General features: G+C 46.0%; 1 protein-coding gene across 1 annotated transcript in view; it reads left to right on the top strand.

Moving 5' to 3' along the window:
- KLHL7 (kelch like family member 7) overlaps positions 1–24,610 on the top strand; it is a 71,563-nt gene extending 46,953 nt beyond the window's left edge. The window contains exons 10-11 of the mRNA XM_063921717.1: positions 1,473–1,570; positions 23,931–24,610. Of these exons, the coding sequence (XP_063777787.1) occupies positions 1,473–1,570; positions 23,931–24,214 (382 nt within the window). The 3' untranslated portion in view covers positions 24,215–24,610. The remainder of the gene's footprint in view (positions 1–1,472; positions 1,571–23,930) is intronic.
- The last annotated feature ends 578 nt before the right edge of the window (positions 24,611–25,188 follow it).

Raw genomic sequence — 25,188 nt, 5'->3', positions numbered from 1 at the left:
TGATAGGAGTCACGGGGGTCCCGGCAGTCGGGGAAAGGGGTCCCATGTGTAAACATGGGTCCCCTTTCAGTGCGTGGTTCGGGTTTTTCGGTTTGTTTTTTTGCCAAGTACGTGGATTACAACATGGAGAAGTGGACCGAGCCTCGTGTGAACATAGGTAAGTATGTGTGTATGTAGGTGTGCATGTATGTAATAAAGTTTTACTATCACGGTGTGTGTGTTCTGTTTTTTGTTGGGTATTTTTTTGTAGTAGTACTACAGGTACCAGCGGGCCCGTTTTTCCACCGCATGCTGGTACTTGTGGTTCTCCAAGTACCAGCTTGCGGGGGAGGCTTGCTGGGACTTGTAGTACTGCTACAAAAAACAATATTCTTATTTTTACACCTGGCTATCAGCCCCCCCATCCGCCGCCCTTGGATGGGGGGGGAGGGGGGCAGCCTCGTGCTTCACCCCTGGCCCTTGGGTGGCTGGAGGAGGGTACCCCTTGATTTAAGGGGTCCCCACTCCTCCAGGGGTGACTAGTTAGTGATTTAATGCCAGGGCCGCAGGGACCTATATAAAAGTGTCCCCCGGCTGTGGCATTATCTCTCTGACTAGTGGAGCCCGGTGCTTGTGTTAAAAATACGGGGGACCCCTACACTTTTTGTCCCCCGTACTTTTGGCACCAGGACCAGGCGCAGAGCCCGGTGCTGGTTGTTCAAATATGGGGGAACCCCTGTCAATTTTTTCCCCATATTTTTACAACCAGGACCGGCTCAAAGAGCCCGAGGCTGGTTATGCTTAGGAGGGGGGACCCCACGCAATTTTTTTTTCTGATTTTAAACGCTTTCCCACCCCTTCCAACTGATAAACATGCACGGATCTCATGGATCCGTGTATGACTATCAGAACACGGTAAAAAAAAGCAGGTCTGTTTTAAACCTGCTTTTTTTTACGATTTGTATTTTTTCACGGCAGTGTTTGGCTATTGCCGGCAGTGTTTGTGAAATAGAATTTTTTGTAAATTACCGAGTTGTATCAAATAACTGGCGTATTTGACCGACGGTGTATTCATTCGTTTTTTTTTTTCTTTGACTTCCAAAAAAATACGAATGCCCTCATCACTGCCGAGATTTTAGTTTAGTAAATTCCCGAGATGACACTTTGAAGAAAAAACACCAAATCGGTCAAAATCGGGACCTTCGTAAATATACCCCCATGTCTATGTCATTAATCTTGCAGCCCTTGCTAAAAGTGATTGGGTAGTTGGCTGTTCCTGCCAGCATCTTTTCTACCGATCCTTAGTGGAGATTTTAAAGTGGGCAGATGGACAGGCCAGTGAAATGTAACGTATTCTTGCGAATGTAGTTTTAATTAATTTCAATTTTATTTTTTTCGCATACAACAGAGTTTTTCATTTAGCAGTTTCTATTTATATTTATAAAGATATTCATAGAACGTAAATGTGTTTTTATTTCCATTTACTCAACTAGGTGGACTGAACTGTGTCCGATGATCGAAGCTCGAAAAAACCACGGACTGGTGTTTGTGAAAGATAAAATATTTGCGATTGGTGGGCAGAATGGCCTGGGTAAGATTAAACTTCCAAATAACAATTATTTACAGATATTTTGTGAAAGAAGATATTTTAAAGATCTGAAACTGACATTGTTTGGATGTTTTCTGTTTTTTAAATGAAACTTATTTTTGAATTTTTATATTAACACCCACAGTAACAGAATAAACTTGAGACATAATAAACCTATGTAATTGGAAAGAGCAATTCAGAGGTCTGGCATAAATGAGGACAAGACCACAAAGGAAAGTGAACATAAAAATAAGAATTTACTTACCGATAATTCTATTTCTCATAGTCCGTAGTGGATGCTGGGGACTCCGTAAGGACCATGGGGAATAGCGGCTCCGCAGGAGACTGGGCACATCTAAAGAAAGCTTTAGGACTATCTGGTGTGCACTGGCTCCTCCCACTATGAACCTCCTCAAAGCCTCAGTTAGGATACTGTGCCCGGACGAGCGTACACAATAAGGAAGGATTTTGAATCCCGGGTAAGACTCATACCAGCCACACCAATCACACCGTATAACCTGTGATCTGAACCCAGTTAACAGCATGATAACAGAGGAGCCTCTGAAAGATGGCTCACAACAATAATAACCCGATTTTTGTAACAATAACTATGTACAAGTATTGCAGACAATCCGCACTTGGGATGGGCGCCCAGCATCCACTACGGACTATGAGAAATAGAATTATCGGTAAGTAAATTCTTATTTTCTCTAACGTCCTAAGTGGATGCTGGGGACTCCGTAAGGACCATGGGGATTATACCAAAGCTCCCAAACGGGCGGGAGGGTGCGGATGACTCTGCAGCACCAAATGAGAGAACTCCAGGTCCTCCTCAGCCAGGATATCAATTTTGTAGAATTTTACAAACGTATTTGCTCCTGACCAAGTAGCTGCTCGGCAAAGTTGTAAAGCCGAGACCCCTCTGGCAGCCGCCCAAGATGAGCCCACCTTCCTTGTGGAGTGGGCATTTACAGATTTTTGGCTGTGGCAGGCCTGCCACAGAATGTGCAAGCTGAATTGTACTACAAATCCAACGAGCAATAGTCTGCTTAGAAGCAGGAGCACCCAGCTTGTTGGGTGCACACAGGATAAACAGCGAGTCAGATTTCCTGACTCCAGCCGTCCTGGAAACATATATTTTCAGGGCACTGACAACGCCTAGCAACTTGGAGGCCTCCAAGTCCCTAGTAGCCGCAGGCACCACCAATAGGTTGGTTCAGGTGAGACGCTGAAACCACCTTGGGGAGAAACTGAGGACGAGTCCTCAATTCCGCCCTGTCCGAATGGAAAATCAGATAAGGGCTTTTTCAGGATAAAGCCGCCAATTCTGACACGCGCCTGGCCCAGGCCAGGGCCAACAGCATGACCACTTTCCATGTGAGATATTTTAACTCCACAGATTTAAGTGGTTCAAACCAATGTGACTTTTGGAACCCAAAACTACATTGAGATCCCAAAGTGGCCACTGGAGGCACAAAAGGAGGCTGTATATGCAGTACCCCTTTTACAAACGTCTGAACTTCAGGGACTGAAGCTAGTTCTTTTTGGAAGAAAATTGACAGGGCCGAAATTTGAATCTTAATGGACCCCAATTTCAGGCCCATAGACACCCCTGTTTGCAGGAAATGTAGGAATCGACCCAGTTGAATTTCCTCCGTCGGGCCTTACTGGCCTCGCACCACGCAACATATTTTCGCCAATTGCGGTGATAATGTTTTTGCGGTTACATCCTTCCTGGCTTTGATCAGGATAGGGATGACTTCATCCGGAATGCCTTTTTTCCTTCAGGATCCGGCGTTCAACCGCCATGCCGTCAAACGCAGCCGCGGTAAGTCTTGGAACAGACAGGGTCCTTGCTGGAGCAGGTCCCTTCTTAGAGGTAGAGGCCACGGATCCTCCGTGAGCATCTCTTGAAGTTCCGGTTACCAAGTCCTTCTTGGCCAATCCGGAACCACGAATATAGTGCTTACTCCTCTCCATCTTATCAATCTCAGTACCTTGGGTATGAGAGGCAGAGGAGGGAACACATACCCTGACTGGTACACCCACGGTGTTACCAGAGCGTCTACAGCTTATTGCCTGAGGGTCCCTGGACCTGGCGCAATACCTGTCGAGTTTTTAATCATGTGGAAGACTTCTGGGTGAAGTCCCCACTCTCCCGGGTGGAGGTCGTGCTGAGGAAGTCTGCTTCCCAGTTGTCCACTCCCGGAATGAATACTGCTGACAGTGCTATCACATGATTTTCCGCCCAGCGAAGAATCCTTGCAGCTTCTGCCATTGCCCTCCTGCTTCTTGTGCCACCCTGTCTGTTTACGTGGGTGACTGCCGTGATGTTGTCCGACTGGATCAACACCGGCTGACCTTGAAGCAGAGGTCTTGCTAAGCTTAGAGCATTGTAAATGTCCCTTAGCTTCAGGATATTTATGTGAAGTGATGTCTCCAGGCTTGACCGTAAGCCCTGGATATTCCTTCCCTGTGTGACTGCTCCCCAGCCTCGCAGGCTGGCATCCGTGGTCACCAGGACCCAGTCCTGAATGCCTAATCTGCGGCCCTCTAGAAGATGAGCACTCTGCAACCACCACAGGAGGGACACCCTTGTCCTTGGTGACAGGGTTATCCGCTGATGCATCTGAAGATGCGATCCGGACCATTTGTCCAGCAGGTCCCACTGGAAAGTTCTTGCGTGGAATCTGCCGAATGGGATTGCTTCGTAGGAAGCCACCATTTTACCCAGAACCCTTGTGCATTGATGCACTGAGACTTGGCTCGGTTTTAGGAGGTTCCTGACTAGCTCGGATAACTCCCTGGCTTTCTCCTCCGGGAGAAACACCTTTTTCTGGACTGTGTCCAGGATCATCCCTAGGAACAGAAGACACGTCGTCGGAACCAGGTGCGATTTTGGAATATTGAGAATCCAATCGTGCTGCCGCAACACTACCTGAGATAGTGCTACACCGACCTCCAACTGTTCCCTGGATCTTACCCTTATCAGGGAATTGTTCAAGGAAGGGATAACTAAAATTCACTTCCTTAGAAGGAATATCATCATTTCGGCCATTACCTTGGTAAAGACCCGGGGTGCCGTGTACCATCCATACGGCAGCGTCTGAACTGATAGTGACCGTTCTGTACCATAAACCTGAGGTACCCTTGGTGAGAAGGGTAAATTTTGACATGAAGGTAAGCATCCTTGATGTCCCGAGACATCATGTAGTCCCCTTCTTCCAGGTTCGCAATCACTGCTCTGAGTGACTCAATCTTGAATTTGAACCTCTGTACGTAAGTGTTCAAAGATTTTAGATTTAGAATCGGTCTCACCGAGCCGTCCGGCTTCGGTACCACAACAGTGTGGAATAATACCCCGTTCCCTGTTGCAGGAGGGGTATCTTGATTATCACCTGCTGGGAATACAGCTTGTGAATGGCTTCCAAAACTGTCTCCCTGTCAGAAGGAGACATCGGTAAAGCCGACTTTAGGAAACGGCGAGGGGGTGACGTCTCGAATTCTAATTTGTACCCCTGAGATATCACCTGAAGGATCCAGGGGTCTACTTGCGAGTGAGCCCACTGCGCGCTGAAATTCATTGAGACGGGCCCCCCACCGTGCCTGATTCTGCTTGTAAAGCCCCAGCGTATACTGAGGGCTTGGCAGAGGCGGGAGAGGGTTTCTGTTCCTGGGAACTGGCTGATTTCTGCAGCCTTTTTCCTCTCCCTCTGTCACGGGGCAGAAATGAGGAACCTTTTGCCCGCTTGTCCACGAAAAGACTGCGCCTGATAATACGGCGTCTTCTCATGTTGAGAGGCGACCTGGGGTACAAACGTGGAATTCCCAGCTGTTGCCGTGGCCACCAGGTCTGAAAGACCGACCCCAAATAACTCCTCCCTTAATAAAGCAATACTTCCAAATGCCGTTTGGAACACGCATCACCTGACCACTGACGTGTCCATAACCCTCTACTGGTAGAAATGGGCAACGCGCTTAGGCTTGATGCCAGTCGGCAAATATTCCGCTGTGCATCACGCATATATAAAAATGCATCTTTTAAATGCTCTATAGGCAAAAATATACTGTCCCTATCTAGGGCATCAATATTTTCAGTCAGGGAATCTGACCACGCCAACCCAGCACTGCACATCCAGGCTGAGGCGATTGCTGGTCGCAGTATAACACCAGTATGTGTGTAAATACCTTTTAGGATACCCTCCTGCTTTCTATCAGCAGGATCCTTAAGGGCGGCCATCTCAGGCGAAGGTAGAGCCCTTACAAGCGTGTGAGCGTTTTATCCCCCCTAGGGGGTGTTTCCCAACGCACCCTAACCTCTGGCGGGAAAGGATATAATGCCAATAACATTTTAGAAATTATCCGTTGTTATCGGGGGAAACCCACGCATCATCACACACCTCATTTAATTTCTCAGATTCAGGAAAACTACAGGTAGTTTTTCCTCACCGAACATAATACCCCTTTTTTGGTGGTACTCGTATTATCAGAAATGTGTAAAACATTTTTCATTGCCTCAATCATGTAACGTGTGGCCCTACTGGAAGTCACATTCGTCTCTTCACCGTCGACACTGGAGTCAGTATCCGTGTCGGCGTCTATATCTGCCATCTGAGGTAACGGGCGCTTTAGAGCCCCTGACGGCCTATGAGACGTCTGGACAGGCACAAGCTGAGTAGCTGGCTGTCTCATGTCAACCACTGTCTTTTATACAGAGCTGACACTGTCACGTAATTCCTTCCAACAGTTCATCCACTCATGTGTCGACCCCCTAGGGGGTGACATCACTATTACAGGCAATCTGCTCCGTCTCCACATCATTTTTCTCCTCATACATGTCGACACAAAAGTACCAACATACAGCACACACACAGGGAATGCTCTGATAGAGGACAGGGCCCCACTAGCCCTTTGGGGAGACAGAGGGAGAGTTTGCCAGCACACCCCAGAGCGCTATATATATACAGGGATAACCTTATATAAGTGTTTTTCCCCTTATAGCTGCTATATAGTTAATACTGCGCCTAATTAGTGCCCCCCTCTCTTTTTTTAACCCTTTCTGTAGTGTAGTGACTGCAGGGGAGAGACAGGGAGCTTCCCTCCAACGGAGCTGTGAGGGAAAATGGCGCCAGTGTGCTGAGGAGATAGGCTCCGCCCCTTTTTCGCGGACTTTTCTCCTGCTTTTTTATGGATTCTGGCAGGGGTTAAATGCATCCATATAGCCCAGGAGCTATATGTGATGCATTTTTTTTGCCATCCAAGGTGTTTTTATTGCGTCTCAGGGCGCCCCCCCCCCCCCCAGCGCCCTGCACCCTGCACCCTCAGTGACCGAAGTGTGCTGAGAGCAATGGCGCACAGCTGCAGTGCTGTGCGCTACCTTGTTGAAGACAGGACGTCTTCTGCCGCCGATTTTCCGGACCTCTTCTGCCTTCTGGCTCTGTAAGGGGGCCGGCGGCGCGGCTCTGGGACCCATCCAAGCTGGGCCTGTGATCGTCCCTCTGGAGCTAGTGTCCAGTAGCCTAAGAAGCCCAATCCACTCTGCACGCAGGTGAGTTCGCTTCTTCTCCCCTTAGTCCCTCGATGCAGTGAGCCTGTTACCAGCAGGTCTCACTGAAAATAAAAAACCTAATCTAAAACTTTCACTAAGAAGCTCAGGAGAGCCCCTAGTGTGCACCCTTCTCGTTCGGGCACAGAGATCTAACTGAGGCTTGGAGGAGGGTCATAGGGGGAGGAGCCAGTGCACACCAGATAGTCCTAAAGCTTTCTTTAGATGTGCCCAGTCTCCTGCGGAGCCGCTATTCCCCATGGTCCTTACGGAGTCCCCAGCATCCACTTAGGACGTTGGAGAAATACAAAATACAATATAAGAGATCATGTACACATAAAACTAGCATATTCAGTGACATAATATGCAGCAGGATGGGTGGAGAACATATTAAGGAAAACAAAATATAAATGAGAAATTGAAGAAACCTTAGCACAGGGTTGCTTCATACCACAGACAATCAAGAGCAAATATTAATGTATAATATACAGATGGCCCAAAGGTACATAAACAGCAAGACGCCATTCAGGCTCCTACAACAGAAAATCACGAGGACAGTAGAAGTACCAACAGAATGAAAAGAAGATTCAGCCTGTACAGAGGATCAGAGTAAATTTGTGTGTGTATGTATGCGTGTGTATATATTATATTTTATATATATATATATATATATATATATATATATATATATATATATATATATATATATATATATATATATATATATATATACACTGCTCCAAAAAAATAAAGGGAACACTAAAATAACACATCCTAGATCTGAATGAATGAAATATTCTTATTAAATACTTTGTTCTTTACATAGTTGAATGTGCTGACAACAAAATCACACAAAAATTATCAATGGAAATCAAATTTATTAACCCATGGAGGTCTGGATTTGGAGTCACACTCAAAATTAAAGTGGAAAAACACACTACAGGTTGATCCAACTTTGATGTAATGTCCTTAAAACAAGTCAAAATGAGGCTCAGTAGTGTGTGTGGCCTCCACGTGCCTGTATGACCTGCCTACAATGCCTGGGCATGCTCCTGATGAGGTGGCGGATGGTCTCCTGAGGGATCTCCTCCCAGACCTGGACTAAAGCATCCGCCAACTCCTGGACAGTCTGTGGTGCAACGTGGCGTTGGTGGATGGAGCAAGGCATGATGTCCCAGATGTGCTCAATTGGATTCAGGTCTGAGGAACGGGCGGGCCAGTCCATAGCATCAATGCCTTTGTCTTGCAGGAACTGCTGACACACTCCAGCCACATGAGGTCTAGCATTGTTTTGCATTAGGAGGAACCCAGGGCCAATCGCACCATCATATGGTCTCACAAGGGGTCTGAGGATCTCATCTTGGTACCTAATGGCACTCAGGCTACCTCTGGTGAGCACATGGAGAGCTGTGCGGCCCCCCAAAGAAATGCCACCCCACACCATTACTGACCCACTGCCAAACCGGTCATGCTGGAGGATGTTGCAGGCAGCAGAACGTTCTCCTTGGCGTCTCCAGACTCTGTCACATGTGCTCAGTGAAAACCTGCTTTCATCTGTGAAGAGCACAGGGCGCCAGTGGCGAATTTGCCAATCTTGGTGTTCTCTGGCAAATGCCAAACGTCCTGCACGGTGTTGGGCTGTAAGCACAACCCCCACCTGTGGACGTCGGGCCCTCATACCACCCTCATGGAGTCTGTTTCTGATCGTTTGAGTAGACACATGCACATTTGTGGCTTGCTGGAGGTCATTTTGCAGGGTTCTGGCAGTGCTCCTCCTGTTCCTCCTTGCACAAAGGCGGAGGTAGCGGTCCTGCTGCTGGGTTGTTGCCCTCCTACGGTCTCCTCCACATCTCCTGATATACTGGCCTGTCTCCTGGTAGCGCCTCCATGCTCTGGACACTACGCTGACAGACACAGCAAACCACCTTGCCACAGCTCGCATTGATGTGCCATCCTGGATGAGCTGCACTACCTGAGCCACTTGTGTGGGTTGTAGACTCCGTCTCATGCTACCACTAGAGTGAAAGCACCGCCAGCTTTCAAAAGTGACCAAAACATCAGCCAGAAAGCATAGGAGCTGAGAAGTGGTCTGCAGAACAACTCCTTTATTGGGGGTGTCTTGCTAATTGCCTATAATTTCCACCTGTTGTCTATTCCATTTGCACAACAGCATGTGAAATTGATTGTCAATCAGTGTTGCTTCCTAAGTGGACAGTTTGATTTCACAGAAGTGTGATTGACTTGGAGTTATATTGTGTTGTTTTAAGTGTTCCCTTTATTTTTTTGAGGTGTGTGTGTGTGTGTGTGTGTGTGTGTGTGTGTGTGTGTGTGTGTGTGTGTGTGTGTGTGTATGTGTATATATATATCTATATCTATCTATATATCTATCTATCTATCTATCTATATATATATATATATATATATACACACACACACGGCGGCACTCCAGGACTTTTCAAACAAAATTTTATGTATTTAAAGCATCACAAAATACAACATGTGACCGACGTTTCGGGGCCCGTAGCCCCTTCTTCAAGGTGTATGTGATGTGTGTCTAAAGCTTACCTTATAAGCCATGAACTACCCGCCAAAAGAAAGTGAGGACGGATGCCTCCGGCCACTCTGTCTCCGCTGCGCTCCCTGGACTTCCAGGGTCCGCTACGGATGACGTCACGCGTCCATGCGTCGGGTTGCCATGGTAGCAGCCGACGCGTCGGATCGCGCTGGCCGGGGCTGTCAAGAAAACAAACGAGTGATGTAAATTACAAGAATGTGGAGCACCCATGCACTATGTGACTAATAAGGTTCATCTAATAAAGTAAGGAGAGATATTCTCTAGAACACAGACGTAGAGGTGGACTTATTGATGGGGATGTAATGTAAGTGTTGGTGCACAACCTATTAATATCTAAAACCATTGTCACCAGTTATTAAGTTATGCTGATGGCAGTAATGGTTAAGAGTGATCACGCTCCCCAAATGTCTACTGGTTAAAACCCTTATGTAAAGTCACCATGTGTGGTAGGCAAGATATCTAATAACCATACACATAAGCACCAAGTGCACACCAGATATGATAGTAAGCAAACAATGACATCCCCTCTATTCCCCTTAGTGTTGGATCATCTGTAGAAAAGTCCATCATAAACACACCATCAAATGTCCCTATTGATATTCTGTCCAACTTAATGAAGGGAATTCCATGCTATATTCTCATTTAGGCCCATAGGGCTTATCGTGTTGAGTTTAAAGATCCATCTCGCTTCCAATGTGAGGAGTTTACCACCTCTGTCTCCTCCACGAATGGTGTCTGGTACGTGGTCTATAAGGATATGCTTAAGAGAGTTCAGTGGATGTCCCATCTCAGCGAAATGCCTGGCTATTGGTTGATCAATTTTCTTCCCAGACAGGGCTTGGCTAATGGCAGATCTATGTAAGGCCATACGTTCTCTTGCTGTCCTGATAGTCTTCCCCACATAGCCTTTGCCACATGGGCATATTATTAGGTATTATTTGTCCTACTTTCTCAGACAGGGGGAATTTGAAAGAAGATCCAGTTAACATGTGTGTACAAGTGGTGCACCCTAGGCACCTATAGCACCCGGGCATTTTGGTTAGAAAATTGGAAGAAGGAGTGTTACTAAACCCTGTTATATCTGGGTGGACTATATTGTCCTTGATATTCTTTCCTCTCAAGAAGCAAGACATAGGTCTCTTGGATCTAAAACATTTAAGATTTTCATCTGACGCCACTATGGGCCAGAGGGCTCTCGCTGCTCTCTGGACCACTGGGCTGGAGGTAGTATATGTGGTTTTCCATGGAATCACCTGTTGGGCTGGTTCTTTAATCTTAGCAGATAATATGGATTGACTGTCCATTGATAGAACTTCTTCCTTCTGCTGTATTAATAAGGACCAGTCGTATCCTCTTTGGACAAATTTGTGAACTACAGAATTGAGTTGGGTTGCCAAGGTCGTTCTATCACTGTTGATCCTGGCTATTCTCAGCATTTGAGATTTAGGTAGACCTTTGATCAGAGATCTCGGGTGGTGGCTGTTTGCCCTCAGGAGATTATTCTTGTCAGTCGGTTTTGTATACACTGTCGTAGACAAGACCTGATTTAAGCATGTGACATGGACATCCAAATAGTCAGCCTCTGTGTTACTGCATTTAAAGGTGAACTTAATTGGTGAGTTGGTGGAATTGATATGGCTCATCAGTTGCATGAACTTTTCTTCACCACCTGTCCATACCATGAAGATATCATCTATGAATCTTGTGTATAGCAAAATATGCTCCGATATGTTGTCCTCATTAAAGAAAAATTTCTTCTCCTCCTGAAACATAAAAATGTTAGCATAAGACGGGGCGACTGAGCGCCCCATGGCGCAACCCGACCGCTGTTCGTAAAATTTCCCATTAAATAGGAAATAGTTTCTCTGCAACGTCAATTCCAGTAGTTGTAAGAACAACCCCTGTCCAATGCAATGGACATCTTCCTGTATCAGGAACCTCTTCATCGCCTCTAATCCCTCAGCATGAGGGATACTTGTGTATAGATTACACACATCCATCACACACAGTAAGGTGTTAGGGGGGATGTGTTGAAGGCTCTTGAGTGCGTGAAGGAATTCCGTTGTGTCCTTAATGAAGGTGGGCTGTTTCTTAACAAGAGGTTGTAAAATGAAGTCCAAAAACTGGGATATTGGCTGATATAAAGAAGTTTGTGCGGAAATAATGGGGCGCCCGGGGGGATTGTCCAGATTTTTATGAATTTTGGGTGTAGTGAATAAGATTGGTACTACCGGAAATTGCTGGGTGAGGGCTTTGTGAAGTTTATTCGAAATCTCTTGATCTTCTTTTGCTCTATTCAAGATGTCATCCAGTTCCCGTTTGTATTGGACAGTAGGGTCCACTTTTAATATGGAGTAAGTGTTTGGATCTGCCAATTGTCTGTCAATTTCTCTGATGTAATCGGATAAATTCTGAATTACGATCCCCCCTCCCTTGTCCGCTGACCTAAATACCACATCGGTGTAGCCACTTAGGTCTTTAAGGGCTGCTTTTTCTGCCCTCGACATGTTGTAGTGGACTCTCTTCGATGCTTTGGAGTATTTGTCCACCGAGGTGTCCAAGAGACGTGTAAAGGTCTTAATTGAAGCGTTTGTTGAGGGGGGGTCAAACATAGAACATGATCTATTATTGAGAAATCCAGAGAAGATGTCCGGTGTCAGATCAGGTTGCCTGTCTTGATAAAATTCTTGCAGGCGCAATTTTCTGGAAAATCGATGGGATTCCAGGTTCCATGTGAAATTATCATGTAGGTTCGTTGGCACGAAAGAAAGTCCTTTGTTCAGGACCGCCATCTCGATGTCACTGAAAGTCCTTGTGGACAAATTGAAAACTAAAGTTTCTTCTTGGCAACCAGATTTCTGGTGCCTTTTGTTCTGGCCACCCCTGCGGGTGGGAGATCTTTTGGGAGGCTTGATTTCGAGGCCCCTTCAGCTTTTTCTAAAGGGATGTCGGTGGTCTGTACAGAATCTTCTGAATCCCCCGCCGCAAATTCACTGTCACTAGTAGTGGAGGCTTTTCTGAGCGATTGACCTTCTCTCCGCCTCCTCCATCCAGGATTAAACCTGGGCTGTCTCTGGCCCGGGGCAGACCGCTCTCCCCCCCATGATCCACTTATAAACTTTGTTTTCTTCATAGTCAGTTTTGACTAGATCCAATTTGTTGTGTTTAAAACGGATCAATTCCCGCTTGTAGCTATCACACTGATTTTGCAGCTTGGGAATCCAGTCCTGAGTTTGGTCCTGCTGGAGAATAGGTAAATGTACACGTTCAAACTCGGCAATCTTATCTCTGGTGTGTTTCAACTCCCGACCCACCTCTTCTACGACTAAGAGTATGAGGTCCATACTGCACTTGTTTAAGATGCCGATCCATCTTGCACAGAAATGCGGGTTATGTCGGCCCAACGTGGGGATGTTTTTAACTCTAAAACCCCTAGGAATCATATGGTCTCTGTGATAATCTGACAGTGATATGCCGTGAAGTAGGAAATCAGTTTCTTTTTTCTTTAATTTGAGAAGTTGCTGGTATATGTCCTTCGAGTCCAGTATGGATTCAGTGGGAGGTAAACACTCTTTAAATCGTAGCCGATCAGCATCTTCCTCTGTAAAGCTGTAAGTGTCTCCTTTGTTGGCAATCACTCCCCTGTGACCCCTCTGGTCCATGTTCTTTTGCAAAGTGCTGGGTGCTTCCATAATGTTAAAGTGCACTGTGCCCAAAAAAAGTGCTGTGTGAGTTAGTGTCCTATGTTAAAACGAGAATTCACCTGAAAAAGTTCATTAAATGATGAGGGGTGCCTTGGCCCGAGAGAAGCAAATGCCTCAGATAATGTATACAGTGAAGCAGCCCGGCACTCCCTGAATGCGTTGATTTCTTTCTGCATATCATCACCAAAACCCCGGAGGGCACCCAGGCCAGTTATTCAACGCATTCAGGGAGTGCCGGGCTGCTTCACTATATGTGTGTGTGTGTGTGTGTGTGTGTGTGTATATATATATATATATATATGTGTGTATATATATATATATATATATGTGTGTATATATATATATATATATATATGTATATATATATATATATATATATGTATATATATATATATTTCTCTTACATCCTAGAGGATGCCTGGGACTCCGTAAGGACCATGGGGTATAGACGGGCTTCGCAGGAGACATGGGCACTATAAAGAACTTTATATGGGTGTGCACTGGCTCCTCCCTCTATGCCCCTCCTCCAGACCTCAGTTGGATCATGTGCCCAGAGGAGACTGGGTGCATTACAGGGGAGCTCTCCTGAGTTTCTCTGAAAAAGATTTTTGTTAGGTTTTTTTATTTTCAGGGAGCACTGCTAGCAACAGGCTCCCTGCATCGTGGGACTGAGGGGAGAGAAGCAGACCTACTTAAATGATAGGCTCTGCTTCTTAGGCTACTGGACACCATTAGCTCCAGAGGGTCGGAACGCAGGTCTCACCCTCGCCGTTCATCCCGGAGCCGCGCCGCCGTCCCCCTCACAGAGCCGGAAGATAGAAGCCGGGTGAGTATCAGAAGAAAGAAGACTTCAAAGGCGGCTGAAGACTTCAGATCTTCTCTGAGGTAACGTGCAGCGGTAACGCTGCGCGCCATTGCTCCCACACACGCGCACACACAGCGGGCACTGAAGGGTGCAGGGCGCAGGGGGGCGCCCTGGGTAGCAATATTAAACCTCTTGGGACTGGCTAAACTATATAGATATACTGGGGAGGCAGTATATAAAATAATCCCCCGCCAGTATTGTGAATTTGAGTGGGACCGAAGCCCGCCGCTGAGGGGGCGGGGCTTGATCCTCCAGCACTAACCAGCGCCATTTTCTCCACAGCACACTGCAGAGAAGCTGGCTCCCTGGACTCTCCCCTGCTGAACACGGTGACAGAGGGCAAAAAAGAGGGGGGGGCACATTTAATTGGCGCAGTGAGTGTATATACATATATTGGTATAAAAGCGCTGTTTAACTGGGAATTCTGTTTCCAGAGTCAGGTGGCGCTGGGTGTGTGCTGGCATACTCTCTCTGTCTCTCCAAAGGGCCTTAGTGGGGAATTGTCTCCATATAAATATATCCCTGAGTGTGTGGGGGTGTCAGTACGTGTGTGTCGGCATGTCTGAAGCGGAAGGCTCATCTAAGGAGGAGGTGGAGCAAATGATTGTGGTGTCGCCGTCGACAACGCCGACATCGGATTGGTTGGACATGTGTAATGTTTTGAATGCAAATCCAGTGTCGACTACGAGGATGCGAGGTTACACCCAAGGGTGGCCAAAAGTATTCATTACATGATTATTGCAATAAAGGATGTTTTAAATATCACAGATGACCCCTCTGTCCCTGACACGAGGGTACACATGTTTAAGGAAAAGAAACCTGAGGTAACCTTTCCCCCATCTCATGAGCTGAATGAGTTATTTGAAAAGGCTTGGGAAACTCCAGACAAGAAACTGCAGATTCCCAAAAGAATTCTTATGGCGTATCCTTTCCCTGCACAGGACAGGTTACGGTGGGAATCCTCGCCCAGAGTGGACAAGGCGTTAACACGCTTGTCAAAAAAGGTGGCGCTACCGTCTCCAGACACAGCAGCCCTCAAGGATCCTGTTGACCGCAGACAGGAAACTACCTTAAAATCAACTTATACACATACGGGTGCTTTGCTCAGACCGGCAATAGCATCGGCTTGGGTTTGTAGTGCGGTAGCAGCTTGGACAGATACCTTGTCAGCTGACATTGATACCCTAGATAGGGATACCATTTTATTGACCTTAGGTCATATTAAAGACGCAGTCTTTTATATAAGAGACGCTCAAAGAGACGTTGGGCTACTAGGTTCAAGAGCCAACGCCATGGCAATTTCTGCTAGGCGAGCCCTGTGGACCCGCCAATGGACGGGTGATGCCGACTCAAAGAAGCATATGGAAGTTTTACCTTACAAAGGTGAGGATTTATTTGGGAAAGGTCTCGCGGACCTGGTTTCCACAGCTACCGCGGGTAAATCTACTTTTTTACCTTAGGTTTCCCCACAGCAAAAGAAAACGACGCAATATCAGATGCAGTCCTTTTGGTCGCATAAGTCCAGAAGAGGTCGGGGCTCTTCCTTCCTCGCCAGAGGTAAGGGTAGAGGGAAAAAACTGCCGGCTACGGCTAGTTCCCAGGAGCAGAAGTCCTCCCCGGCTTCTACTAAATCCACCGCATGACGCTGGGGCTCCACTGAGGGAGTCTGCGCCGGTGGGGGCGCGTCTTCGACTCTTCAGCCACGTCTGGGTTCAGTCAGACGTGGATCCTTGGGCAATTGAAATTGTATCCCAGGGTTACAAGCTGGAATTCGAAGACGTGCCTCCTCGCCGGTTTTTCAAATCTGCTTTACCAGCTTCTTCCCCAGAAAGGGAGATAGTTTTAGCGGCAATTCAAAAATTGTGTCAACAACAAGTGGTTGTCGAGGTTCCCCGGGTTCAACAGGGAAAAGGGTACTATTCAACCCTATTTGTGGTCCCGAAACCGGATGGCTCGGTCAGACCCATTCTAAATTTAAAGTCCCTAAACCTGTACTTGAAAAAGTTCAAATTCAAGATGGAATCGCTCCGGGCAGTAATCTCCAGCCTGGAAGGGGGGGATTTTATGGTGTCACTGGACATAAAAGATGCATACCTTCATGTCCCCATATATCCCCCTCATCAGGCGTACCTGAGATTCGCTGTACAACACTGTCATTACCAGTTTCAGATGTTGCCGTTTGGGCTTTCCACAGCCCCGAGGATTTTCACCAAGGTAATGGCGGAAATGATGGTGCTCCTGCGCCGGCAGGGAGTCACAATTATCCCGTACTTGGACGATCTGATAAAAGCGAGATCGAGAGATCAGTTGCTGAAAAGCGTGGCGCTCTCCCTGGGAGTGCTGCAGCAACATGGCTGGATTCTAAATCTACCAAAGTCACAATTGGTTCCAACAACTCGGCTATCGTTCTTAGGCATGATTCTGGACACGGAACAAAAGAGGGTTTTTCTCCCAACGGAAAAAGCCCAGGAACTCCAGAACATGGTCAGAGACCTGTTAAAACCGAAAAGAGTGTCGGTCCATCAATGCACTCGAGTACTGGGGAAAATGGTGGCGACCTACGAGGCCATCCCCTTCGGCAGGTTTCATGCAAGGACGTTTCAGTGGGACCTTCTGGACAAGTGGTCCGGGTCCCATCTCCAAATTCATCAGAAAATAAGCCTGTCCCCCAGGGTCAGGGTGTCTCTCCTGTGGTGGCTGCAGAGTGCTCATCTTCTAGAGGGTCGCAGGTTCGGCATTCAAGACTGGGTTCTGGTGACCACGGACGCGAGCCTCCGAGGTTGGGGAGCAGTCACACAAGGAAGAAACTTTCAGGGGATATGGTCAAGCCAGGAGGCTTGTCTACACATCAACGTACTGAAATTGAAGGCCATATACAACAGCCTACGTCAAGCGGAGAATCTTCTTCGCGACCTACCGGTTCTGATTCAATCAGACAACGTCACAGCCGTGGCTCATGTGAACCGCCAAGGCGGGACAAGGAGCAGAGTGGCAATGGTGGAAGCCACCAGGATTCTGCGATTGGAGGAAAATCACATAAGCGCTTTGGCAGCAGTCTTCATTCCGGGAGTGGACAACTGGGAAGCAGACACGATCTCCATCCAGGAGAGTGGGGACTTCATCAAGAAGTTTTTGCAGAGATAACAAGTCATTGGGGACTTCCTCAAGTAGACATGATGGCTTCACGTCTCAACAAGAAGCTTAGGAGGTATTGTGCCAGGTCAAGGGACCCTCAGGCAGTAGCAGTGGACGCCCTGGTGACACCGTGGGTGTTTCAGTCGGTCTATGTGTTCCCTCCTCTTCCACTCATCTCAAAGATATTGAGAATCATAAGACGAAAAAGAGTGCAGACAATACTCACTGCTCTTCAGGAAATGCTCACAGAAGATCCGTGGCCTCTTCCTCTCAGAGAGGACCTGTTGCAACAGGGGCCCTGCATGTTCCAAGACTTACCGCGGTTGCGTTTGACGGCATGGCGGTTGAACACCGAATCCTAGCTGGGAAAGGCATTCCAGAAGAAGTCATCCCTACTTTGATAAAGGCTAGGAAGGAAGTGACGGTGAAACATTATCACCGTATCTGGAGAAAGTATGTATCTTGGTGTGAATCCAAGAATGCTCCTACTGAAGATTTCCATCTGGGCCGTTTTCTCCACTTTTACAGACAGGAGTGGATATGGGCCTGAAATTAGGCTCCATTAAGGTACAGATTTCGGCCCTATCAATTTTCTTTCAGAAGGAATTGGCTTCTCTCCCAGAAGTCCAGACTTTTGTAAAGGGAGTGCTGCACATACAGCCTCCTTTTGTGCCTCCAGTGGCACCATGGGACCTTAACGTGGTGTTACAGTTCCTAAAATCTCACTGGTTCGAACCTCTTCAAACGGTTGAGTTAAGATTTCTCAATTGGAAGGTGGTCATGTTGTTGGCCTTGGCATCTGCAAGGCGGGTGTCTGAATTGGGGGCTTTGCCGCACAAAAGCCCCTATCTGATTTTCCATGTGGATAGAGCAGAATTAAGGACTCGTCCTCAATTTTTGCCTAAGGTGGTTTCATCGTTTCACATGAACCAACCTATTGTGGTACCTGTGGCTACGAATGACTTGGAGGATTCCAAGTCCCTGGATGTAGTCAGGGCCTTAAAAATTTATGTAGCCAGGACGGCTCGGGTTAGGAAAACAGAGGCACTGTTTGTCCTGTATGCAGCCAACAAGGTTGGCGCTCCTGCTTCTAAGCAGACTATTGCCCCTATGTGATTTTCCATGCGGATAGAGCAGAGTTGAGAACTCGTCAACAATTTCTGCCAAACGTGGTTTCATCTTTTCACGTAAACCAGCCTATTGTGGTGCCAGTGGCTACTGAGGCCTTGGCGGAGTCAAAGTCTCTAGATGTGGTCAGAGCTTTGAAAATCTATGTCGCCAGAACGGCGCAGATTAGGAAAACAGAGGCTCTGTTTGTCCTGTGGGCTCCCAACAAGATTGGGACTCCTGCTTCTAAGCAGACTATTGCGCGCTGGATCTGTAACACGATTCAGCAAGCTCATTCTACGGCTGGATTGCCGTTACCAAATTCGGTAAAGGCCCATTCCACTAGGAAGGTGGGCTCTTCTTGGGCGGCTGCCCGAGGCGTCTCGGCGTTACAGCTTTGCCGAGCAGCGACTTGGTCGGGTTCAAACACTTTTGCAAAATTCTACAAGTTTGATACCCTGGCTGATGAGGACCTTATGTTTGCTCAATCGGTGTTGCAGAGTCATCCGCACTCTCCCTCCCGATCTGGAGCTTTGGTATAATCCCCATGGTCCTTACGGAGTCCCCAGCATCCTCTAGGACGTAAGAGAAAATAAGATTTTAAACCTACCGGTAAATCTTTTTCTCCTAGTCCGTAGAGGATGCTGGGCGCCCGTCCCAGTGCGGACATTTTTCTGCAAGGCTTGTATATAGTTATTGCTTACATAAGGGTTATGTTACAGTTGAGATCAGTCTTTGGCTGATGCTGTTTTGTTCATACTGTTAACTGGTTACGTATATTCCATGTTATACGGTGTGGATGGTGTGGGCTGGTATGAATCTTGCCCTTAGATTAACAAAAATCCTTTCCTCGTACTGTCCGTCTCCTCTGGGCACAGTTCTCTAGCTGAGGTCTGGAGGAGGGGCATAGAGGGAGGAGCCAGTGCACACCCATCTAAAGTTTTTTATAGTGCCCATGTCTCCTGCGGAGCCCGTCTATACCCCATGGTCCTTACAGAGTCCCCAGCATCCTCTACGGACTAGGAGAAAAAGATTTACCGGTAGGTTTAAATTTTATTTATATATATATATATATATATATATATATATATATATATATATATATATATATATATATATATATATAATTAGAAATATAGAGGAATAGGGATAACGGTGACCAGTGTTGCTAAAATGGTTTAAAATTCTTATGATGTAAGAGCCAAAACGAATGTAAAAAATATTAAAAATATTTAATACATATGAGAGTAAAAAAGTTACACGATTACATAAAAAAACCATAAAAAAGTTTTTAGACAAAAGACCACAGTATGTACCAAAAGGAATTAAAAAAGGATAGGAGATCAAAACTTAGCTTAAAATCAGTAGGGGGTCAGTGCAGGAAACCCAACGCGTTTCGTCTCATCAGACTTCTTCAAGGGGTGTGACCCCCCTACTGATTTTAAGCTAAGTTTTGATCTCCTATCCTTTTTTAATTCCTTTTGGTACATACTGTGGTCTTTTGTCTTTTATCTAAAAACTTTTTTATGGTTTTTTTATGTAATCGTGTAACTTTTTTTACTCTCATATGTATTAAATATTTTTAATATTTTTTACATTCGTTTTGGCTCCTAAATCATAAGAATTTGAAACCATTTTAGCAACACTGGTCTCCGTTATCCCTGTTCCTCTATATTTCTATACGCCCAGCAGTACTATACCGATACTGCGTTTTTAGGGTTTGGCTGACACCTATAATAAGGTTATGTGTGCTTTGTTTATGGTAATTTTAATTTAACTCTTTGTAGATTACCTACATAATTTTACTGAGATCACACCTCACAAGTGGCGCAATACTCCCCCCTCTTTGTATATATGTGTGTGTGTGTGTGTGTGTGTGTGTGTGTGTGTGTGTATATATATATATATATGTATATATACAGATATATATATATATATATATATATATGTGTATATATAATACTGTATAATATATTTAGAAACCCCTCCGTACCCAATACTAGACTAGGCCAAATGGATATCAACCTACCTCTAATAAACAGTTGTGGAGTAGTCGGGTACCAGACCAAGAAAAAGAAGAAAAACACACAGGTCAGTGTCTCTAAAGCATGGACGACTTTAAGAACACCTGCCCCCCAGTTCCCCACACCCTGAATAACCATACCCCAGTTTATGGTATACCTGGATACCTTAACTGACATTCCCCTAACTACACTAAACTATCTAACCCCAGACTCTGTCAACCAAGAACAGTGAGGACAGTTACACCCATGAACCCCAAGGCTAGGGAACAATCAATAGGCTGACAATGAGACTCCAAAAGGAATAAACAAGACCTAAGAATCTGCCTCAGAATCTAGATTGATGACAAGCAGACAGGAAAACATAATGTAGAAAACAAGGGATCGAACCTTGGAAGCAATTGAATATTAATAAAGGAGAAAAAATGTACACATGGGATTTAATAGAAGCAAAATCATAAAAAGTACACATAGCAGAATATCAGTAAAATTGAAATAAAGAGCAAATAAGAATAATATCTATTCGGTATAATCAGTCAAGGAGGGTCATATCCCGTTCCATGGTTTGCAGGTGAAGCCGTGCAGCGAGATCCTGGTGAGAGACAGAGAAATAAAAGCGGCCCCTCGTGATCATCCAGAAACTAATCGAAAATAGCTAGATGGAGAGCCGCAGATCACGTAGTGGCCTCTGAATGTGGGCAAATTGTAAACGAGTTTTGGACCACCACAGAAATATCCCGGAAGACAGACACCTCCCAACAGCTAAATCCCAATCCGTCCCCAATTCTGGTAAGGTGAAGAACAGAAGCAGGATCTTTGTAATACAGAAATGCATAGGTATGCTGTGGGTCCATACAATAGCAAACTGAGTAGAAAGGGAGACTTCAGCAAAAGCAGGTGTCAATCAGGAATCCAGAAACTACCTCAGAAAAGGCCACTCCTGCCTTCACATGCAAATCAGCCGAGCGGATAGTATCGTGGCACAAATCTTGCCGGGTAAAGGACAAATCACGATGTAGCTCCACCACACGAACTGACGACCTTTGTTCCGAATCAAGGATAGCCTGAAGGAGCTGCTCCATGGAATCCACAGGAGGTTCAGTTAAAGAAGAATTGGACTGCAGAGGATCCATAAATACCAGATCTTCCAGCATAACACAACTCATAGGTAAGTATAAATACAGATAATGGCACAATTCACAATTATAGATAAGGAAGTGGTGCTGGCAGGGACAGAGCAGCATTGTAACCCTCCTCAGGAACCAAAGAACAAGCCAGCAGTATACACAGGGGGGTATTCAATTAGTTATTTTTGCCCTTATATAAGTTGAATTTGCATTCGACCTTTTCAATGCCGTGCCTGTTTGAAAACCACGTGCATCGGCGAATTCCCCGCAGATGCACGCATTTTGTCAAATTTGCAGGTGTTTTCGCCTGTTTTTTTTTTCCCATGCAGATTCAACAAAAAAAAATACAATGAAAAGGCATGTGCGAAAATGGATCCAAAAACGGGCGAAAACGCCCGCTATTGAATACACATAGGTCGAATTATTGCCTATTTTCTGACTGTCGGAAAATTTTGCACTAATTGAATATCCCCCACAGTCACTAAGTCAACAGCAGAAAATGAAGACACTTCAGAAGTTTCAGTCAGGCACAGGGGGTGATTAGAATAGTGTCTTCTCTCCCCAAATATTATAGTCCCACTGAATGAACACTTACCATCACCTTTATGGCTGAGAGGAGAGGAGACAAATTCAACTGGCACTAAGATCCAGCAGTCGCCCAGGGAGGCACTTCTAAGATAGCAGTCGTTGGGCAGCAGAGGGGAGACCTCAACACACCCACTTCTAAAGGTACAGTAGCAGTAGAAGATGAACCGCTCACGCAGCCAGGACCCCAGCGATGGCAGAACCGCGCTGGGGAGACAACATTGTAGTCCGAGGATCCAGACCCAGGCAGCAGAGGCAAGAGAGAACACCCCAGGACCTCAGCAGAGACAGCCGAGCCAGGTAAGGTAGAGTTGGGAAACCTGAGTGGGCTACAGGATCATTGTAAAGGAGATTAAGGCCGGACAGTGCTGAAATCAGCGCCCTATTCCCTGACCATCTAGGCCACGTCCCCTTTTTTGAGGATGGTTTCTATTTGCTGAGGCTGAAAAATAAAACTGCATCTGATGTGTTGTAGTTGGCCAGACTTCAAGGTAAAACATTGCTTTCCATTGTGCAAGAACCCAAGGCTAGTGTGTGTCGATCCTCGTCCTCTAGAGGTGATAGGGCAATTCCTGAGTAGCACTGGATCCCTGGTACTCCTGACTGGTCTATGCTTGGGGGGAAAATAATGGTCTTGTCTCACTCCAAGTGCCAGCATGCCCTGATAGCTCATGTTGGTGATTGTAGAATTACAAACACCAGCTCATTCTGATAGACAAGATAGTTCACAGTGTACACTGAGCTATCTCACCTGTATGAATGCCTATTTTTTTTTTATAAGTAAAAACTTGGATGCAGAGGATGAGTGGGGTTCATCCTAAGCATTTGCAGAGGTTCAGATGGTGGTGGGAACTTACTAAAATCCCCCCCTCCCCCATTTGTAGTTGGCTATGCTTGGATTCGGAAGGGGGGACTTAATGACGCCATCACGTTGGACTTGCGATTGCGTCATTAAGCATTACTGTACAATATACTCTGTAGACTATTCCAGGGTGGGTCCACATATTACGGTAAAGGTGCCCATCCACTAGTGCGATATGGCCATTATTTCACACTCTTTCGACTCATCGGGCTAATAAATCACGTGAAAAGTGTCAGATTGTTTGTGTTTTACCTCCTGATTCAGATCCGATGCGCGGTCCCATGTGCATCGGATCGGATCCGGAGATTGTCACTGCTGCACCAAGGATTTGTCGGATCCCGCAGTCATGACTGGGATCGAATACGATACATTGTATGTGGTCCACCCACCCGGGACCGGCCAGGTGAGTTGGCAGGGTATCACATGCGATACCTCACACTAGTGGATGGGCACCTTAAGGTAAATGGTTCCCTATGCTCAGCCCTCTTTTTCCCTGTACTTGTTCACCTCTACTGCTGTGTATTAAATTGAAAATCCTGCACCAAAATCCTTAGCCAAGCTAACCTGAGAATACAAAGTATTTGTTTTACTACTAGGAATCTTTGGTATGATAACTGCATACTACTAAAATATATATATAATTTACTACTTGCTTAGGAGTGCATCAGTTGTTTTAGATATACTGTTAATAAATATTGCCATACTGTGTAATGGAAATTAATCTTATTCATAATGCTATTAGCAACGACTGTACTTTGTTTTATATTGGTTTGGGCAGAGGTACAATCTGAATACAGCTGCCAGTTTTCTCACACAGTGCTTTTGCTATTGTTTCAGGCGGCATAGACAGCGTTGAGTACTATGATATAAAACTGAATGAATGGAAGATGGTGTCACCCATGCCATGGAAAGGGGTGACTGTGAAATGCGCAGCAGTGAGCTCGGTCATTTATGTTCTGGCTGGATTCCAGGGAGTGGGGCGATTAGGACATATCCTGGAATACAACACAGAGACTGACAAATGGATTGCCAACTCCAAGGTCCGAGCCTTCCCCGTCACCAGCTGCTTAATTTGTGTTGTGGACACCTGCGGGGCAAATGAGGAGACACTGGAAACATGAACATTCATGATGTGCTTTCAGTTTGTCCTCGTAATCCATTTGATGTTCCATATTAGAAAAAACATTCAGTGGACAAAGTGGCCTAGACCTGTGTATTTGTGACTCCTACATAATCTTACAGGATTTTAAGTTGCTGTTATCACTCTTAGGAGCATAATATACTGGAGCATTAAAGTTATGGTTTTTAATGTTACCTAAATGCGGACTTTAAAAATGACCATCAAGATGCATCTGCTTAGGTATGTATACTAGTCCTGGCACCCTGTGATGGACTTTTTAAGAATCTAGGAAGCGTTGTCTTCATTGTGTTAACTCTGTGGCATGTCACATTAATCTGTCTCCGATTTGATGTTTATTATTTTGGTTTGGTTTTTTTAAATACATTGTAAACCACAATTTTCTCAGTTCTTTATTGCTGCTTCGGGATCCGGTCATGTGACTGGCGCTCGGGATCCCGGTGGTCACCATGCCGACACCGGGATCCCAAACAATCAAAATGCAGGCAAACAGAATGCCGACCCATGGGCACTATTCCCACTCGCCAAGGGGCTTTGTTGCATTTGCCCCCCCCCCCTGCTGGCATTCTGCTGCCGGGATACCGGGGTCGGTATGCTGATCACAGAGATCCCCAGCGCCGATCTCCCAGCCCCAACCCGCTATTCCAGTATATTCTTAATATCTTTTATTTATTATATGCCACAAAGTGTATGCAGCACCATGGGGTATACGTAAATGCAATAAATATAGGACACAACAGCTAATCATCTCATAAGTAAATACAAGACATTGCAGTAAAACCACAGACAGGAAAGGACGAGTACAGGGGCCAGACTAGGGCAACTCGCTCTGGCTTGAAGGTTCAGGCGTCCTAGTTTAGATTCTGAGAGGATTGGGTGTCATTGAAGCCAAATTAACAGAGGACAGGCAGATGCGTAGAACGAGAGGGGAACGTGAGATCAGCAGCAACATTAAGA

Source organism: Pseudophryne corroboree, chromosome 5, assembly GCF_028390025.1.
Source record: "Pseudophryne corroboree isolate aPseCor3 chromosome 5, aPseCor3.hap2, whole genome shotgun sequence".
Classification (NCBI taxonomy): Eukaryota; Metazoa; Chordata; class Amphibia; order Anura; family Myobatrachidae; genus Pseudophryne; species Pseudophryne corroboree.
This window is presented reverse-complemented; position numbering and strand designations above follow the sequence as displayed.